Below are 18964 nucleotides of genomic sequence, written 5' to 3' on the forward strand. Positions count from 1 at the left end.
TCCCTGTGCATGTTTGAGTTCTCTCTGGGTACTCCAGTCCAAAAACATGACTGTTAGGTTAGTTACTCTCCTAAATTGTCTTTTGAGATGGTTGGTTGTTCTTTGTGTGTCCAATGTGATGCTGGAAAGAGACACCAGCTGCCAGTGAAAACCTGAAACCACTAAACTACAGTTTCATAAAGACTCACTAATATCTGACTGCTAAAACTTAATAATTTGCTTAAATAAAGGCAATTAATATTTGCATAAACCTGTGATTTTCTTAAATATGCAGCCTTGTTGTCAATAATACAATAACCTTATTTTACCACAACTTCAGGATTTTTAAGAAGATATTTTTGATGAATAAAGTGTTAACCTACAAACTTCAATTAAGTTAACAGTTAACATTAGATCATCATCATATCCTTCTCTCCCACTTTGTTTCTTTTCCTCCACCACTCTTTCATTCGCTCCGTTCTTTCATCTCCCGGGCCTCCGGTGAGTCGGTGTCTCTGTTCCTGGGTTCAGACGGGAGCTGGAAGTCTGAAGTCCTGAGGAAGCAGGCCAGCTCCCAGCAGAGAGAGACCATATGCACACGCAGCGTTTCCTCAGAAACCTCCAGATCGGCCCCACGTCCGTCTGCGTGTGCAGCACATTCAGCGTCAGGAGCCGAGATCGCTCCCTGCTTTACCACAGGTCGATCGAAAAGTCGTAGAGCTGCGGCGTCCAACTCATTTTCATTTCGGGCTTCATCAAGATCATCGATGTTGATGATAAAACTCATTAAACTGTTAAAATAGTAACAAACAGCTGTGTCTGCACCTGATAAGTACTTCTTAACATTAAATCACATCGAACATGTTTTGAAACTGATCAGTCCCTCCAGATGTTAGCCATTTTTTTTGCAATCAAAATCACAGATTTGTGGAGCTAATTTAGAAATATTAGCTAAATAATGTCTAATGTTTGCACGTATGTATGATGGTAAATGTGACTTTTTGTTCAACTATTACAGCTGAGGTAGCAATGTAGTACAAATAAGATATACTGCCACCTGCAGGTGGGAGGTAGCATCACATAAACACAATGTTTTTTTCATCATTTTGGTGAAAAAGTTGCGGTAAACTCAAAATTTAAGGATTATTGTTAAAAGTTGTGGGGATATGTTGATGTTCCATAATTGTGGAATCACAAAAAACAGGACAGACTGGCGTTTAAGCACCCAACTGTTACAGTAAAGGGTTATTTATGCGTTCCTCTGGAGTCCAAAGGGCCACGTAAATATCTACAGCGGGCCAGATTTGGCCCCCGGGCCTTCAGTTTGACACATGTGTTGTAGAGGAAGACCCAGAGACAGCGAACAAGAAAAATTAGATCAGAGGGAGACAAAAAGAGCCACAGAGGGCCAAAAAAAGAGAGAGAGGAAGTGAGATTATAGATGGTCCGGCGTATGTTTTTGTGTTTCCTCGGGGAACAAAACGAAGGAGCTCCATCTGTTTCACTCGTCTTCTTTTAACTTGAGTCATTACAAAGTGGCAGTGAGTGTCTATCGATCAGCTCCGGTTGCCCTGTGAACACTGTCACAGCCCAGAGGAGGAACAGTTCACAGTCCTGATCACACACACTTGAATCCTGAGCCGTTCTCGTGTGTGTGTGTGTGTGTGTGTGTGTGTGTGTGTGTGTGTGTGTGTGTGTGTGTGTGCTCAGAATAGAAAACAAATCACTTTAAAGTCGTCTTCCTGATTTGGAACCCAACATTTCCTCCTCAGACAAACTCTTTCCATCCTCTCTTGTTTGTCTGTCACTCGGCTCCCTAGGCGCTCCGGGCCCCGTGGGGCTCCAGGAGTCAGGAGGTAATGATGGGTGAAATAGGGGCGCCATGGGCCACGGCGGACATGATGTATGATCTAAAGTCTTGGCTCTTCTTATAGGTCTTGTACAAAGCCAAAAAAAAAAAAAAAAGGCTCCCAACATCATTCTCACAATCATCTCATTTCTATTTGCGTTTCACTTTTCCAGAACAGCAGGAATGTTTTGTTTTTTTTGTCCTACTTTTTGTTTTACTTCAGTTTAATTGTGTTTGCTAAATTTCTGTGTGGATTAAAAAGCAATTTATTAAGAATTCAACCTCTTTTCTATATTTCTCTCTTCAATATTTGAAGCAAGTCAGTTCCAAGAGGTTATGGCGCCTAGTTTTTAAATTTCACAGGTTGTTTGGTTCTGCTGCCATATTGGATTTTCAGGTGAGAAATGTTGGACTTTCCAAGCTGGAACTTGAACTTCATAAAAGAGGTGAACCGATTGCAGTTTTTTGGCCGATCCCTGATTACCGCTCTTTAAAAATCCTGACCTGTCGATGTCAATTTTTCTGTCTGAAATTTTGCTAAATATACCAAGAAAGTCGCTGAGTTGGCATCAGTTTGGTGACTATTGGTTAATTTTTAAACCTTTGCTGAGGTAAATAAAATTGGCGGATAAAATTGGCTTCACATGTAAGTATCAGCCGATCACCGATCTCCCAAAATCAAGACGATCTGCGCCTGAATCGTTGCGCCTGAACTTCAGACAGCATTAGATTTAACTTCTAACATGACATTTCCAACCTTCAAGCAGAAGTGAAGATTTTCTTCTCACTGCTAATGAAATTGATCTTCATATCGGCTGTCAGAAGACATAGTGAACTAAATGCTGAAAAACATGAAGTCACGAAAAAGGCCCAACTTTTAAGTTAATGTCTCACTTTCCCCCTCTGGGAGAAAGATTAAAACATGGTGGGAATCAAAGAGGATCAGATATGAATTTTGATCTATAAAATATGAGTCAAGCTTTTGAGCCACGATCAACATAATTCAACTTAAGCACATTTTTGATCATCTGGTGATAAACATCCGTTGTATAGCGACAGATTATCTCTGATGATTCAGACAAAAAAAAAGAAAAACAGCAGCTTTTAAAGAACCTGTTCAGAGCATCTGAGCTCTTCTAGGAAAACTTCATGTCTTCATATACAGAGATGTAGACAGTAACAGATTATTAAATCTTGAACATATTAGAAAAAACGACACGGTGCTCCAGTGCGAGGATGGATGGAGGGAAGAAGGAAGAAGTGGGTGAGAGAAAAACAGAAGGAAGGAAACAAGAACTAATGAATCCCAGAACTGCAGCTTCTGCCAGCAGCAGCAACAGCTGCACAGTTCCTCCGATTTAAAGAGCAAAACAAACAAGCAGCTAAAATAAATGAGTAAACACTCGTTGTGAGTCTGCTGGGGTTTGTAAATGTGTGTGTGTGTGTGTGTGTGTGTGTGTGTGTGTGTGCCGCGCTCGCACGTCTTCAAGCGTCTCATTGTACTCGCGCGCATTCAGACCCTCCATCATCGCCTCGCTGCGTGTAAACATACGGGGACATCGTCGAGTTTTGCTTCAGGTTTCTGCATCCTGCAGTTGCAGCTTCGGCGAATGTTTGCGGGTCTCTGGAGCTGAAAGTGAGTTTCTCCACTACGATCTGGCATCGTTCTCACATCAAACAGAGCCCACGCTGGGGTGGCCTAGATACTGCAGCTCCGTCAACACGCAGCCCCTCACTTTGCATGGTAATGTTTGCAGCCAGCCTGGCTCAGTTTGTTTTTTTTACTTCAGCTGGCACAGTTGGGGATTTTCTGGCATTACTTTTCTTGGACCGTTTGTTATTGTTCAGAGCATTTCCAAACTATTTTCTTACAAGTGCAGAAACAAAATAGTGATTAAGGAGTACAGCTTGAAGGTTTTTCCTTTGTCTCCGTGTATCGCACCGTAAATCTGGCTGTTTGTTGAAAAAAGACGGAAAAAAAAATCAAACTATGAAAATCTGTGTTGCCTGATTTCAAAGCAGGGACATTTCAGATTGTATTACGAAACAAAAGAAGAATGCAGAAACTGGTTTTTGTAGCTAATTTTTTATTATTATTATTATTATTATTTTAAGATGGTTTTATTTATCTTAAAGTTTCAGGATGTAACATTTATAAAATGTATTTTTTACATATTCAAACTTGTCACTATGTCATGGCTGTCAAAACAATCTGTGAAAAAAACAAAGTCCTCTGCCTTAATGCCTTAATGCCTGGAAGGATGTTTATATTCTTTTTTTATCATTGTTTCACATAATTTCTTTTAAATGCATAACTTATTTTTGTATTTTTTTATGTAATTTTTTTTAATGCATTCTATTTTGAACATCATTTTAAAGATGCAACTCAAACAAAACTCACATAGTGTCTTCTTTAATCATGAAATACACAGCTCCCTCTCAGAAACAACCAATCAGAGCCTGGAGGAGGGCCTTACTGCTGTCAATCAACGTGTATGCGCTGCTTACACCCTTCCTGTGTTCAGCTTGTATTGTTCAAATTTAAGACTTTTGCAGCTAAGCTAATGGTGGAGGAGCAATGTAATGTAGATTTCTGGATTCTCTGCAGGCTTCGCTGCAGCGCAGCACAGAGGAAGGGGGCGGGGCCTGTAAGACCTGCTTGTTCACATTTTCAGACCAAGCTAACCGTTTTCTCAGAACCCCCTGATGGAGCTTTAGGAGACACAAAACTTTTTCAGAGGACCAAACACCATCACTCAGAGATCTAAAAATGGCCCCCGGTCCGCACTTTGGACACTCCTGTCTTAGAAAATTGATTGTTAGTCAGATCAAGTCAACCACTAATGCTCTATGAATAATAACTGATCAAAAAACTAAACATCTAACCAAGTATTTTTGGTCCAGTTTTTATGGTATTTCTTTGGTAGTTGTTGGTATTTTGCATTTTTTACCATAAATTTTACGGATTTGTTTTTACAGTGTAGTGTGAATATCTTAGTACACTTGAAATAAGACAAAACTTACAGTTAACTTTTCAGCAATTATATGAGCTTGTTTTAAGTAAATAATTCATTAATATTGCTGAAAAATAGGTTATTTCACTTATATTAAGACATTTCCCCATGTTATGAATGAAATATTCTGCCAGTGGACACTGTCATGTTCTAAATCAATATTAAGAAATTACTGAATTAAAACCGTTTTTCTTGTTAAAAAGTTACTCGGCTGGAACCTCTCCGCCTCTCACACACAGCTGCATTCACGCGACTGTCCTGCATACATCTTGGAAGTGAGTCATTTGCACTAGAAGCTAGAGAAATAATTTGAGTTTTAGTGTTTTTGCAGTGTGCAGCATGTTTTTCTCCACCAACACCCTGAATAAATTTGCATAAATGCTCTAAAGCTTTAGGTTTAGGTTCAGGTTCTGCACGTTTTCCAACCTGTTGCTAAACTTGCCTGACAGTTGAACAGAACGTCCTAAAGTCTCCCCTGCTTCTCCGTAAATGTTCGATCAAACAGACGGCTCCATACCGGCTCCTTTTCAAAGCCGGTTTTAAATCGTCATTCAGCTGCTAACCTTCATTTCAGCTCCCCCAGCGCAGCCTGCAAGCCCCCCGCTGCTCGGCTGAAGCCTCTCTGCCTCACACACAGGTGCGTTCAACGCGACAGTCCTGTCAATCACGCGCAGAGCGACGGCGAGGCGACTGATGCTTCCCTCCTCCGCGGAGTTGTAATTGAAATATGCAAATAGGACGATAAAAGGCGTTTCAGTCAGATGTTGAACACCTTCAGCACTGGAGGGTTATTGTCAGATAAGGACGCTTCATATTTAAAGTTTGTCTGACATGAGACAAAGCGAAGGCGAGTAGAGAACGGATCTGCCTTCTGGAGGAGAACAGATTCTCAGAAACATAACCATGAATTATTCTGACCTTCCTCTCATGCAGTTTGGCTAAACTGTTTATCTAAACAGTTTTCTTGAAAAATGGTAAACTGCATGTTTCTGTTTGTTTTTTAAATTAACTCAAAGACGAGCAAAGGAGCGATAAACAGACACACTAAGGATGCAACACTCTCAACTTTCTTTAAAAAATAAGAAACTTAGAATTTAAAAAAAAAAAAGAGCAAATCCAATATTTATTTGGTTTTAAAACCAATAAACTCCATCTTAAAGTCACCAAGCCGTCCAAGTCAGAATTTGAAGAATAAAAGAGTCATTCATAAATATTTAAAACAGCATTTAATCTACAGAGTAAGGCCATTACAGCTTAAATATTTATTACTATCCTAATTATGGGGGATGTATGGAGTAGGAGAGACATTCATTTGCTTTAGAAGGAGGAAATATCCAAACTTTAGACACATTCAGGCATTTTAACAAGATATAACATGAAAAAAGTCCTTGTAAGTGATATGTGTGGCTCCAGCTGCCTAATGAAAACTTTCATAATTTAAAAATCAATTAGGAATTTGTTAAATAAAGACATATTCACATGTATTTTCATAGACTATAACAACATGTATTAGTAGTAGCAGCCATTATTTCAATGCTACCAACTGAAAACCTCAACATTCATCATTCCTGCCTGTTTTCTGCAAGCAAAACAAGTAATCAGTATAAAATATTCAGTTCCTTTAACAGAAAGTTCTGCAGCTCCAGTAACTTTTGGATGCATTTCTGCTCCAACACCGGAATCAAAAGGCTTCATCACCTCCCTGGCACTGGAGCAGGTTTTCCACAGGTTCTGTGTGTTAAAAGTGAAAACTGCACCAAAGAAAATCCACCACGTTCTCTGGAAATCCTCCGTGACGTCCAGGTGAACTTATTACCACTGTAACACAGTGATGCCTCACTGCATCGGGGCGCCCATCATGCTGACAGGCCCACCAAAAGCCAGAAGGTCCAAGGCTGCGCAGCGTCTATTACTTCTGAATGTAATATAAAGCAAACAAATAAATGTGCCGCAGGCTGTTGTCAGAGCTGCTGTTTTCTCGCGTCAGACAAATGGAGAAAAGCTGCTTCCATGTGCAAAGCCGGTGTGTGCCCTTCATAACGCACACTGATCCCAACATGCAGGTAGACCCTGAATGACGGCGCTTTGAGGAAAGAGGAGGGAAAAACTGGTGCAAATCTGGTCCAGACCCCCAAACAACATGTAAACTACATTCAGACTTTAAATACAAACGAGTTCAGGGTGTCTGCAAATGTTGCCAGGTTCTATAAAATCCCCCCCAAAAGAGCCGCGCTGCTTCAACCCTTCAGGATATGAATAAATAAAACGAGTCCTGCTGTGCCGTCATTTAAAGCCAGTGGCATTATAAAAACGTATCTCAGGTGTAATAAAGCATGTGGCAGCCATTTAAATAATTGAGCTCTTGTCCTGCTGCCTAAAAGTGTCAGACTCTCCGTTATGACCTACCTCTTTATGTGGCTGCTCCATTTCAGCAGCAGCTCAGTCCAGTGATCTCCTTTATTTACTGTCCAAGAACGATACGTTTTGGAGAAGTCCGTATAGATTTTATTTTTGAAAAGCGCCGTTAATCTGACTGTTATCTGCTGTTTTTCACTGGTAATAAATAATTCATCCGTCCATCAGCCTGTTAAGTATCTGATTAAAACCTCGTTTTTATGAATCTTCCACATTGTGAGTCGCTCATTTAATAACTTCACTAATGACTTAGTTATACTCATTTATACACTTGCTTTCTTAAGAACACAGTAAATTACATATTTACTACAGTAAACATATTTACAATTCAACTCAGTAATGTTTACTTAATTATTTACATTCTAGCTGCTTATTTCTACATTTATTGTTTGTTACATAGATATTTACTTTATTTATTTGTTGTTTACGTAGTTACTTACCCAGAAATCACTTAAGATACAGATTTTTACTTAATGATAATTGACATATGAATGTGCCTATTTACTTAATTTCAATTATCTATTATCTACATAGAAACTTTTGACTTATTATTAATATTTATTTGCATAATGACTTAAATATATTCTTATTAACGTGGTTGCACTTATTTTGACTTCATACCTGCTCATCCTCCTGCTTTTGTGCAACTTACCTATTCAATTACACAGTAATATGTATTTATCTACCAATTTATAGAGTTTTAACACACTTATTATCAATAATTAGCTGAATTATTTGCTTATTTTTACTTTATTTTATAGATACTAATTTCCTTGTTTACTTGCAACAGGGAGCAGCTCATTAGCATCTCAAATAAGTCCTGCCTACAGCGCTCTGACTCTTCCAAGATAATAAAATGACATGAGTTATGATAACATAACAATAACATATTTTTAAATTTTAATTGGATTTAACAACTATTTAGTCACTAAAATAAATATTATTAACTCAATGAGGTCACATAACTCTCAGCAAATATGTTAGACTTGTTTACTTACACACTTATTCCTGTTTTATTATCTATTATTTGATTGATATTTACTTATTTGTCTGCCTGCTAATTGCTAATTTGGTGATTAATCTATATTTTTTTAGCATCCATCCATTCAAAACTCCTGTTTTGTTGTTAAGTGGTAATGTAATGGAGACTCACTGTTATTCTCCAAATGACCTCTGAACTCTCTAACTGTGATGTCAGCAAAGTGTGTGACGGTTTAAACATGACACGTCTTAGCGGAGGCTGCGATTGAGCCAATTACTCTTTGTTTTGGGAGATGGTGGCCCATAAATCTGGAACAAGCTAACAGGCTCTGCCCATTAGCAAAAACAAAAAGCGCTGTCTTTGAACTTTCACATTTCCAAATCAATAAAACATGTGCAGGAAGAGTCGCCGAATCAATACGAACACAGATGGCATAAAAATAATACCCAGAAATGTTTCCGCAAGGCTGAGCGGATCAGATCAGATCAAACACAAAATCTGACGTCGCTAAGAAAACTGGAGAGCGGAGAGGCAACTACAAGTTACCAAAAAACCTGCTTTACTCAGAGAGAGAAAATGTTCATTTGGTTCATAGAAAGAGAAAAGCTGAGATGTTGTCTGGAATACAAAATAAGCCCAATAATCCACTTAATTTTCACATGAAGGCTTATTGCTCAGGATGCATGAACATGGCCGGCAGCCGGAGCCGTCAGTCGCCCGGGCCGAGCCGAGTCGCTGCGCAGACAGAGCCTGTCGGGTTCCTCAGGTCTGACTGAGGCGCCAAGGCCAGAAACCACAGAGCAGAAGCAGCTTCACACTTTTCTACACGCTAACAGTTCGATCTCCTGTAATCCTGAGGCTCCTGGTGGAAGACGGGTCGTTGTTTTACTTTGGTTTATTAGACGCTCTCACTCGGTTTTTACAGATCCACGACGACCTGAAGCTGCTCAGCTGAACCATCAGAGGCTGTTTTATAAAATGTTACACAGACATTTTGTGCTGCATTAGAATAATTACACTGCTCCATTTCTCACAGTCATGAGTTCAGGAAATGAGGCTCTACAGTACACGTGTCAAACTCAGGGCCCGCGGGCCACATGTGGCCCGCCATGTCATTTTATGTGGCCCCCTAGCATTTTATAGGCCGATGATTGACGTAAAATAGGTTTTGAGCACGAATTGACTACAAACTACATCTCCCACAATGCATTCCGATTGTTACCAGCCAACATTGCGGCTTCTCGCCACTAGAGAGCAGCAGAGTCACCTCAAGCTGCTTATTGATTTTCCCAGCGAATAAAACTGAGACTTCGACAAGCTAACATCAAAACGTCCAAGAAAAGAAAAATCGATCTACAAGTAAGACTGAATGAAGATGTGTGAGTTGGTGTCAGGGCGGCAGGTCGCGCTAGACTTTTTTTGTCATCCGTTATCTTGACCGACAACATAAAAAAAAATCGGCCATGTACTATTTTTATCCGTGAAATTACAATCATATTAACATCGGCTATTTAGTCGATCCCATCACAGATTAAGCAGATAAATGCATCTACATTTTTCTCCATAGTGACAAAAACCACTGACTGAGGCCCCAATAACTTTTAATAAATTAAATTAAGTGACTTCACTTAAATTAGCATCACTTCACCCGCTGGGGTCTGAACAACTTCCTCCTGGTTCCCATCTGCAGAAAAATCTGCGCAAATTCATCAGTCAGTTGGATCTGTCTGATCCAAACAGACCAACTGAACTCTGTGAGTTAACCAGGATTATTTATTTATTTATTTATTTAGCGTGGTTTCGCTTCTCTGAAACGGACAGATGTTACGTCTGCAGCTCCTCCAGAGCGCCGCTCTCCTGGGTAACGTGAACCCAGAAGGCTCCATTTGTTAAATCCGCTGGGTGAGTTACTTCCAGCGGTTTCTAATTCTTCGCAGCGTCCGCAGTGGTTGAGCAGCGGACTGCGCATGTTACAGTCTAATTAACTTTTGCATCGTCTTTTATTTCCTCCAGATAAACTGCCACCTCCTCAAATGGATTTACACAACGTTGCATTCTTTTTAGTTTTCTCTGGTCTGTAATGGAGACTTGAATTTAACACGCCATTTCAACCAAAGGTTTGTAATGCGCTTCCTAACCATTTTTTATTTGTAAGTATTGATTTTATTTTTTAGCCAAGCCTCTGTCTCTGCTAATGACATCTTCAATACAGTTTTTGATCCCAGGCTTAGTTTATGGACTGAACAGACATAAACAGTTACCATTATTCATTTTGAACTGTTGATTTTATTTCTGAACCATTTTTGTAATTGTAAAATGTTGATTTTATTTTTGAACCATTTTTTATTTTAAAGTGTTGATTTTATTTTTGAACCTTTTTTTAATTGTAAAGTGTTTTTATTTTTGAACCCTTATTTATTTTGAAGTGTTGATTTTATTTTTGAACCACTTTTTATTTTAAAGTGTTGATTTTATTTTTGAACCTTTTTTTAAATTGTAAAGTATTGATTTTATTTTTGAACCCTTATTTATTTTGAAGTGTTGATTTTATTTTTGAACCCTTATTTATGTTGAAGTATTGATTGTCTGAAAGACCTTACACATGCATTGCCCCATATGAGATTTGAACCGATGACCTCAGGATTACCAGCACGGTGCTCTAACCTGCTGAGCTAACTCACCTACCTTACAAACTGTTGAGTTTCCATGGATTTAAGAAGAACTTACATGATCTTACCACTGAAGATTTGATAAAAGTGCTTATATTCCAATGTTTTTCAAAACAACATACATAATATTTTATTTTCCAGAGATTTGTATTTTGAAGTGTTGATATTATTTTTGAACCATTTTTAATTTTCAAGTGTTGATTGTATTTCAGAGATATTTTTTTTAATGTGTTGATTTTATTTTATAGCAATTTAGCCAAGTCTCTGTAGAACCATTTGTCTCTGCTAATGACATCTTTAATACATTTTTTGATCCCAGGCTTAGTTTATGGACTGTAATGTGAAATTAGGCACAAGTATAAGTCTGACAGTTTGTTCACCAAGTTACTGTGCTCTCTGAGAGGATCTGTAAGTATTTGACATTGTTCCATGCCCATCGTTGACATTAGTCTCTAACAAATTTTGGATCATCTACCAGGAACACTGCAGAGAGCATGAGTTTCTGTAGTGTAGTGGTTATCACGTTTGCTTTACACGCAAAAGGTCTCTGGTTCGAAACCAGACAGAAACAGATTTTGCATGTTCTATTCATCACAGGTGTTTACTAAAGGTCAACAAGGTTCTGTGGTGTCATGGTCTGTACTCTGAGTGCAAACCTCAGTTGAAATTTTCATGCATTGTATCTCACATCATCAACTTTGGAACCTCAAACTGAAACAAAGCAGATAAGTTCAGTTCCTGTAGTGTAGTGGTTATCATGTTTGTTTTACACGCTAAAGGTCTCTGGTTCGAAACCAGACAGAAACAGATTTAGTTTGTTCTCTTCATCACAGGTGTTTACTAAAGGTCAACAAGGCTCTGTGGTGTCATGGTCTATACTCTGAATCCAGGCATCTGAGTGCAAGCCTCAGTTGAAATTTTCATGCATTGTATCTCACATCATCAACTTTGGAACCTCAAACTGAAACAAAGCAAAAAAGTTCAGTTCCTGTAGTGTAGTGGTTATCACGTTTGCTTTACACGCAAAAGGTCTCTGGTTCAAAACCAGACAGAAATGGTTTTTGTCGGTTATGTATCTCTTGGGGTGCAGTGAGACAATAAGAACCTTCCTCTTTTGTGATGGTTCATTTGCCAATCGACTTCATTGTAGGCTTCTTGGAATCGAAGCTACTTTACTTCAATTACCAATTGGCATTTCTATGGCGTAATGCACATGTGTCAAACTCAAGGCCCGCGGGCCACATGTGGCCCCCCAGCATTTTATAGGCCGATGATTGACTTAAAATAGGTTTTGAGCACAAATTGACTACAAACTACATTTCAACCAAAGGTTTGTAATGCGCTTCCTAACCAGACGCTCCAAAGCATCTGGTCCATAACTCTTCAACACGCTGTCAGAAAGATGCATTTAGTTCAGAGACCATGAGATGATATTCAGAAAGGATTTTTTAAATTAATTGGTTTCAGTTGCCTCTGAGACTAAATCTTTGCGTAAATATAATGTCTGCCCATGTGACTTGTTTTTATTATTTGCTTGCTCACCTTTAAACACTGATTTAAATATTGTAATTTTTAAACTGAGCATCCATGGAAACTCAAATGTAATATTTAAAACTTCAATACATAAAATCAGTTATTTAACAATATGAGGTGGTGTTTAATTTATTTTTAACATTGTATTTTTATACATTTATGCTAGGGCTGCCCAAGTCTAGTTTTCCAGAGCTACCATCTGCAGCTTTAGATGCGTTCCTTCTCTAACACACCTGGACCATTGACTCATTATAAGCCTCAGCAGAACTGAATGAGGGAAGTCAACCTTTTGTCTGGGGTGTTTTAGCAGGGATGCTCTCCTGATTTGTACCGTCAATGTGGCCCGTTGAGGGGGGCCAATATGCTGAAATGGCCCTTGGTGAAATTGAGTTTGACACCCCTTCTCTACAGCATCAAAAGTGGTGTTTTAATGAAGATTTTATTTTTTTTATAGGTTTTATTAGTCAAATGTTTGATAAGTGTTCACAAAAGTTCAGATTTTTTACTTTCAATGAAATCTTCACTGTAAAACATTTGTATTTTGTCATTTCAGAGGCTGTTTTTTATATCTAAATGCTGATTTTTTTATTTTCTTTCAAATTTCCATATATTTTATCTTATTTCCCAGCTTATTTACTTAATTCATACCTAATTTAATTAAATATATTTACATTTATCTAACATCTACTTATCCTCTTAACTTACTGACAGACTAAGTTACTTATTTACATAGTTACTGTAGTACCTTTTTTGGTTATATGTGATAAAACTTATTTGCTGAAGTACTGATGTACTGCCTTATGTACTTATCTATTTATTTCAATACATAATTAACTGTTCACTTCTCTATTTATCTGTAGTAAAGCCCACAATTATTCATATTCCTGGTAGATTTTGGTATGAAGAGGAAATTTAATTTAACCAAAATGTTTCTTGTGACTAGAAGTAATATTAATGTTATAAGAAATGGAATAACAAGAAATGTCTGTCAAATAAAAACAGAAAATAACTTTTTACCCGTTAGTAACTCTTTGTACATTTTCTTATTGTCTTTTTAGAGCTTCTTTCCTTATTTCCAAATAGGAAACAACTTCTTGGTTTAATCAACATAATTTAAACTTTAAGAATCGGCTGCAGACGGCATCTTGAAAATAAGCATCGATCTGGTCTGAAGGGTCGAAACGTGAAATGTGAGCGGATCCCTCGGCTTCAGTAAAACCACTAGAACTGCTCTGACTCTGCTGGTGCCGACGAAGCACGAAGCTTCAGCTTCTGTTCTCTTCAAACTTTCATTATTCGAGTCATTTTAAATCAACACAAACCCAGCTAACCGAGTCGCGAAGTCTTTTGGTTTAGCAGACCATAAAAGACCTAAATGAACAAAATGCACTTGTGGATTCCACTCAGCTCCGCTCCAGGTCTCCACAATTATTTACACTTCAGCACAGAGCAAGAGGGGATTAAATCTCTTTACAAAGTCACATTTTGGCTGAATCCATTTTCTTTTTGACTTCACATTAAGCAATGCCAACAGAGACTGGCAGTGACGTTTGCTCCTTGCTGGACCAGCAGATGGAGGAAGATTGTAAATAATCATAATCCTTCCTGCTGGCAGGGAAGCCACTCGACTTCAGACGTGTCCTCTATGAGCCGGTTATTTCCTCGAGCGAGGACGCTCGTTTCATCCCGGGTTGGGCCAAGTTCTCCTCAAAACACGGAAAGAAAAACAAACCTCTTTTCTATTTTTTTAGCTCGCTTCCTCACAACCTTGCCTGCTTTCTTCCTCCCGAGAAAAAAGAAAACATCTGTCTTCAAGGCGAGCCACGGTCTATCACCTACCCACAGCATGCGCCTATTAGACTTATCTTAGCCAGAGTTGCTCCTAATTTGGCAGCCTGAGAGCAATGGGTAGAGTGTTTTGAAAGTTATCAGAGCGAGGCCAGCTCTGTATTTGGCAGGCAGAAGGGCGGCGCCACCAGTGTCTGTCGGCCAGGTTGATTAATAAGCAGCAGCAAAGTGGCTGTGCTAACAGACCGGCCGGCCTGGAAGCTTCCAGGGCTGTGAATGAATGACACATTAACTCAGAGTTACACGGAAAATGTGTTGACGCTTTCCCGCGCTCGTCCCTCACGCTCACACACACACACACACACACACACGCCGGCCCGCCTCCTCTTCGTCAAACTGTTTCAGCTGCTAGATATTTGAATGGCAGCTGTTTAGTCGTACGCAGACATGACAGAGGAGGGAGGGGTCCGCCAAGCGTGGCACAAAAAAAAAAAACAGAAACGCAGACAGGAGTGAAGTGAATTAAGCTGTTAAATGTGTAATTTAATGACATTGATTTCGTTTATCTGCTCTTTGCTTACATGAGGCGGTTCTGGCAGCAGCCGGAGCGACGCCACGTGGGACAAAATGATGCATTTTAATGCCTCGTTCAAGCGAAGGAAAATAAATTACAGGGGAGATTTTACATGTTGGTAGATGACTGGCAGCTGCAGAGGAGCAGAGCGATAATAATGATAACCCCAGAAATTACGTCCCGACCGCTGCTTCCTCATTAATGCTGTTGTTCTGTCCATTTATGCACAGTAATGGTAAATCGGCAAAATGTCAGTAAGTAAAAAAAATAATTAAAAAAAGAAACGGTCCAACATGCAGTTGAGAAACTGGAGGAAGTTTTATGTAGAGTTCTTTAGATGAAACTAAAGTAATAATGAACATTTTGCAGGAGATGATGGTTCAGTTAAAGGAGGTTTTTACTCTCAAAAATGTGTTTAAAATGTGGTTCGGAGAAATAGATTTAAAGAGAAAGCGCGCAGCTCTGTGATTGGTTCCACCAAGGTTTTAATTGATGCTTTACAAACCTCAGATGTTAAAGACGACAGAACTGAACCTCCAGTGAACTTGTCAAAAATATAAATCATGGCGTCTCCTTCCATCCATCGACCCTGGATTTTTTTCTAGGTGATCAGTAGTAATTTTATCCAAATATAAAACTATTTGGAAAATACATCAGTAGTGTTTACTTAATGCTACCTGTAAGTGTTTCTGGATTTTCCTGAGTTACTTTTTCGTCTGTCTGCCATATTGGATTTAACAAACATCTCTTGCACTTGCAGTGGATGGCCAGCAGTTGGCAGTATATTCAGTGGTCTGTGTGCATTTATAACATAAAAATCCACAAGAAAATGTCTTTTAAATCCTGTCCACTGCAGTGTTGTTTTAACCCTAAAAAGAAAAACTCTCCTACTTCATCTCTTCTAGTTTTTTTATTTTTGGATCTGCTCCGTTTCCTCTCCCATGTAGCTACGAGGGATCGATGAAAAGTCAACGACTCAACACAAACAATTGTCTTCTGTCGCTTCCTGGTCGTCCAGGAGGAGTGAAAGCTGTAAATCGTGACTCCATGCAACCTGCCGAGTTTCTTTAAATATAAATGTATTAAACTAATTAAATTATGAAGTGAGCGTCTGTGTGATTTAATTAAATCAACTGCAAAGTGCTTCAGGATGACTTTTATTGTGCATTGAGGTTATATATAAACTGAATCCGCAAAGTATTTTAATTAAATCTCTTGGTTTTAAACATCTTTGCATTTTAATTTATATACATTTTTTGAGTCTCACATTGAGACGCCTCTCCTCTGCTGCATTTTTATTAAACTGCAGGAAGAATCACAGAAGGTTGTTCCTGTGTTTAATTCCTTATTTCCAGCCTTCGTTTGATATTCCTTGGTAATTTGCTGAATACATTATATTGGATATGACTTTTTAAACATTGTTGCTTTCTAGTTTGTTTGTTTAACCAAATCCCGACTGGAAACGAGGCACCGTGCTACAGAGACTTACCTGTATGAATAATCAAACTAAAATACATAAATTAAAAACTGTCTTTTTTGTTTTCTCTGGCAGTTTTGGAGCAGTAGGCTCTTCCCTGCTGAGCAGCCAACGCTGCATCGATACAGGATTCGTTTTCCTGCTGCATAGATTCCTTTGAACCGATTTCCATTTCAGCATACCCTCCAGATCCATCGCCGTTGTTCTGGGATTGATTTGCACTTTTGAACCGAGGCGCGTTCACGTTTAGGAAATGGATCATGTTCTGAACTACATGATCCCAGTTCGACACACAGACGCCGTTAGGAATATATTTGTGTTGCTGGAACAAAATGCAGCGCATGAACCGTTTCTAAGGTCCAGGTAGTTTTTAGATGCGACTTTTAAACAATGCAAAACTTTAACTTATAGATTTACGCTAGACCTTTAAATTATAAAAGAATAACATGATAGAGAAGTCAATTCCAAAGCAGAAGGAAAAGCAAAGTGTGTTCAAGAATTTCAAAATTCAAATTCAAAGATGCTTTTAGATCATTAATTCAAAATTCTTCAACTAGTTATTGGAGATGGTGACGGCATCAGCAGTCCACTCATCTATCGAAGCAAGTTCAGGGTATCTGCTGGTGTTTGCAAGTTTAATACTTTTTAAGACCTTTAATGCAACTTGAATGAAATTCAAACCTGGAAAAACTGTAACTATAAGGAATGATTCCTGCTGGCTCATTCTGACTGGCAACAGTGAGAAAAACAAACAATGTCCAGAAATCTGGGTGTAGTGACGGACTCTGACCTGAACAATCAGAGCCACATAAAGACGGTTACAAAGTCGGCCTTTTACCACCTGGAGAGCATTTCCAGGATTAGTGGATTAATAATCTAGAGAAACTCATCCATGCATTTATCTTCAGTCGCATTGATTATTGTAACAGTGTCTCCTCCATTTGCAGCTGATCCAGAACGCTGCTGCTGGAGTTCTGACTAAAACCAGGAAGACAAAACACATCACCCGTTCTAAAGTCCCTACACTGGAGCCCTGTAGCTCAGAGAACAGACTTAAGATATTACATCCTCTCACTGATGCTCTTCATCCTCTCACTGATGCTCTTCATCCTCTCACTGATGCTCTTCATCCTCTCACTGATGCTCCTCATCCTCTCACTGATGCTCCTCATCCTCTCACTGATGCTCTTCATCCTGTCACTGATGCTCTTCATCCTGTCACTGATGCTCTTCATCCTGTCACTGATGCTCCTCATCCTCTCACTGATGCTCCTCATCCTGTCACTGATGCTCTTCATCCTGTCACTGATGCTCTTCATCCTCTCACTGATGCTCCTCATCCTCTCACTGATGCTCTTCATCCTGTCACTGATGCTCCTCATCCTCTCACTGATGCTCCTCATCCTGTCACTGATGCTCTTCATCCTCTCACTGATGCTCTTCATCCTGTCACTGATGCTCTTCATCCTGTCACTGATGCTCCTCATCCTCTCACTGATGCTCCTCATCCTGTCACTGATGCTCTTCATCCTGTCACTGATGCTCCTCATCCTCTCACTGATGCTCCTCATCCTGTCACTGATGCTCTTCATCCTGTCACTGATGCTCTTCATCCTGTCACTGATGCTCTTCATCCTCTCACTGATGCTCCTCATCCTCTCACTGATGCTCTTCATCCTGTCACTGATGCTCTTCATCCTGTCACTGATGCTCCTCATCCTCTCACTGATGCTCTTCATCCTGTCACTGATGCTCCTCATCCTCTCACTGATGCTCCTCATCCTGTCACTGATGCTCCTCATCCTGTCACTGATGCTCCTCATCCTGTCACTGATGCTCCTCATCCTGTCACTGATGCTCTTCATCCTGTCACTGATGCTCTTCATCCTGTCACTGATGCTCCTCATCCTCTCACTGATGCTCTTCATCCTGTCACTGATGCTCTTCATCCTCTCACTGATGCTCCTCATCCTCTCACTGATGCTCTTCATCCTGTCACTGATGCTCTTCATCCTGTCACTGATGCTCCTCATCCTCTCACTGATGCTCTTCATCCTGTCACTGATGCTCCTCATCCTCTCACTGATGCTCCTCATCCTGTCACTGATGCTCCTCATCCTGTCACTGATGCTCTTCATCCTCTTACTGATGCTCCTCATCCTCTCACTGATGCTCCTCATCCTCTCACTGATGCTCTTCATCCTGTCACTGATGCTCTTCATCCTGTCACTGATGCTCCTCATCCTCTCACTGATGCTCTTCATCCTGTCACTGATGCTCTTCATCCTGTCACTGATGCTCCTCATCCTCTCACTGATGCTCTTCATCCTGTCACTGATGCTCCTCATCCTCTCACTGATGCTCCTCATCCTGTCACTGATGCTCCTCATCCTGTCACTGATGCTCCTCATCCTGTCACTGATGCTCCTCATCCTGTCACTGATGCTCCTCATCCTGTCACTGATGCTCCTCATCCTATCACTGATGCTCCTCATCCTGTCACTGATGCTCCTCATCCTGTCACTGATGCTCCTCATCCTGTCACTGATGCTCCTCATCCTCTCACTGATGCTCCTCATCCTCTCACTGATGCTCCTCATCCTCTCACTGATGCTCCTCATCCTGTCACTGATGCTCCTCATCCTGTCACTGATGCTCCTCATCCTGTCACTGATGCTCCTCAT

General features: G+C 39.8%; 1 protein-coding gene and 1 non-coding gene across 2 annotated transcripts; one reads left to right on the forward strand and one right to left on the reverse strand.

Annotated features, from left to right (window-relative positions):
• Positions 1–445: 445 nt before the first annotated feature.
• LOC148154166 (uncharacterized) lies at positions 446–18964 on the reverse strand. The gene is made up of 2 exons (XM_088016048.1): positions 18238–18964; positions 446–621 (listed from the first exon to the last, which is right to left on the reverse strand). Exons 1-2 carry the CDS (start codon positions 18962–18964, stop codon positions 446–448), a joined length of 903 nt encoding a protein of 300 aa, XP_087872174.1.
• trnav-uac (transfer RNA valine (anticodon UAC)) lies at positions 11407–11479 on the forward strand. The gene has a single exon. It is a non-coding gene; the product is annotated as a tRNA-Val (tRNA).

The sequence above is a fragment of the Poecilia mexicana genome, unplaced genomic scaffold (assembly GCF_051168715.1).
Source record: "Poecilia mexicana isolate PSO_F unplaced genomic scaffold, ASM5116871v1 scaffold_18, whole genome shotgun sequence".
Taxonomy (NCBI): Eukaryota; Metazoa; Chordata; class Actinopteri; order Cyprinodontiformes; family Poeciliidae; genus Poecilia; species Poecilia mexicana.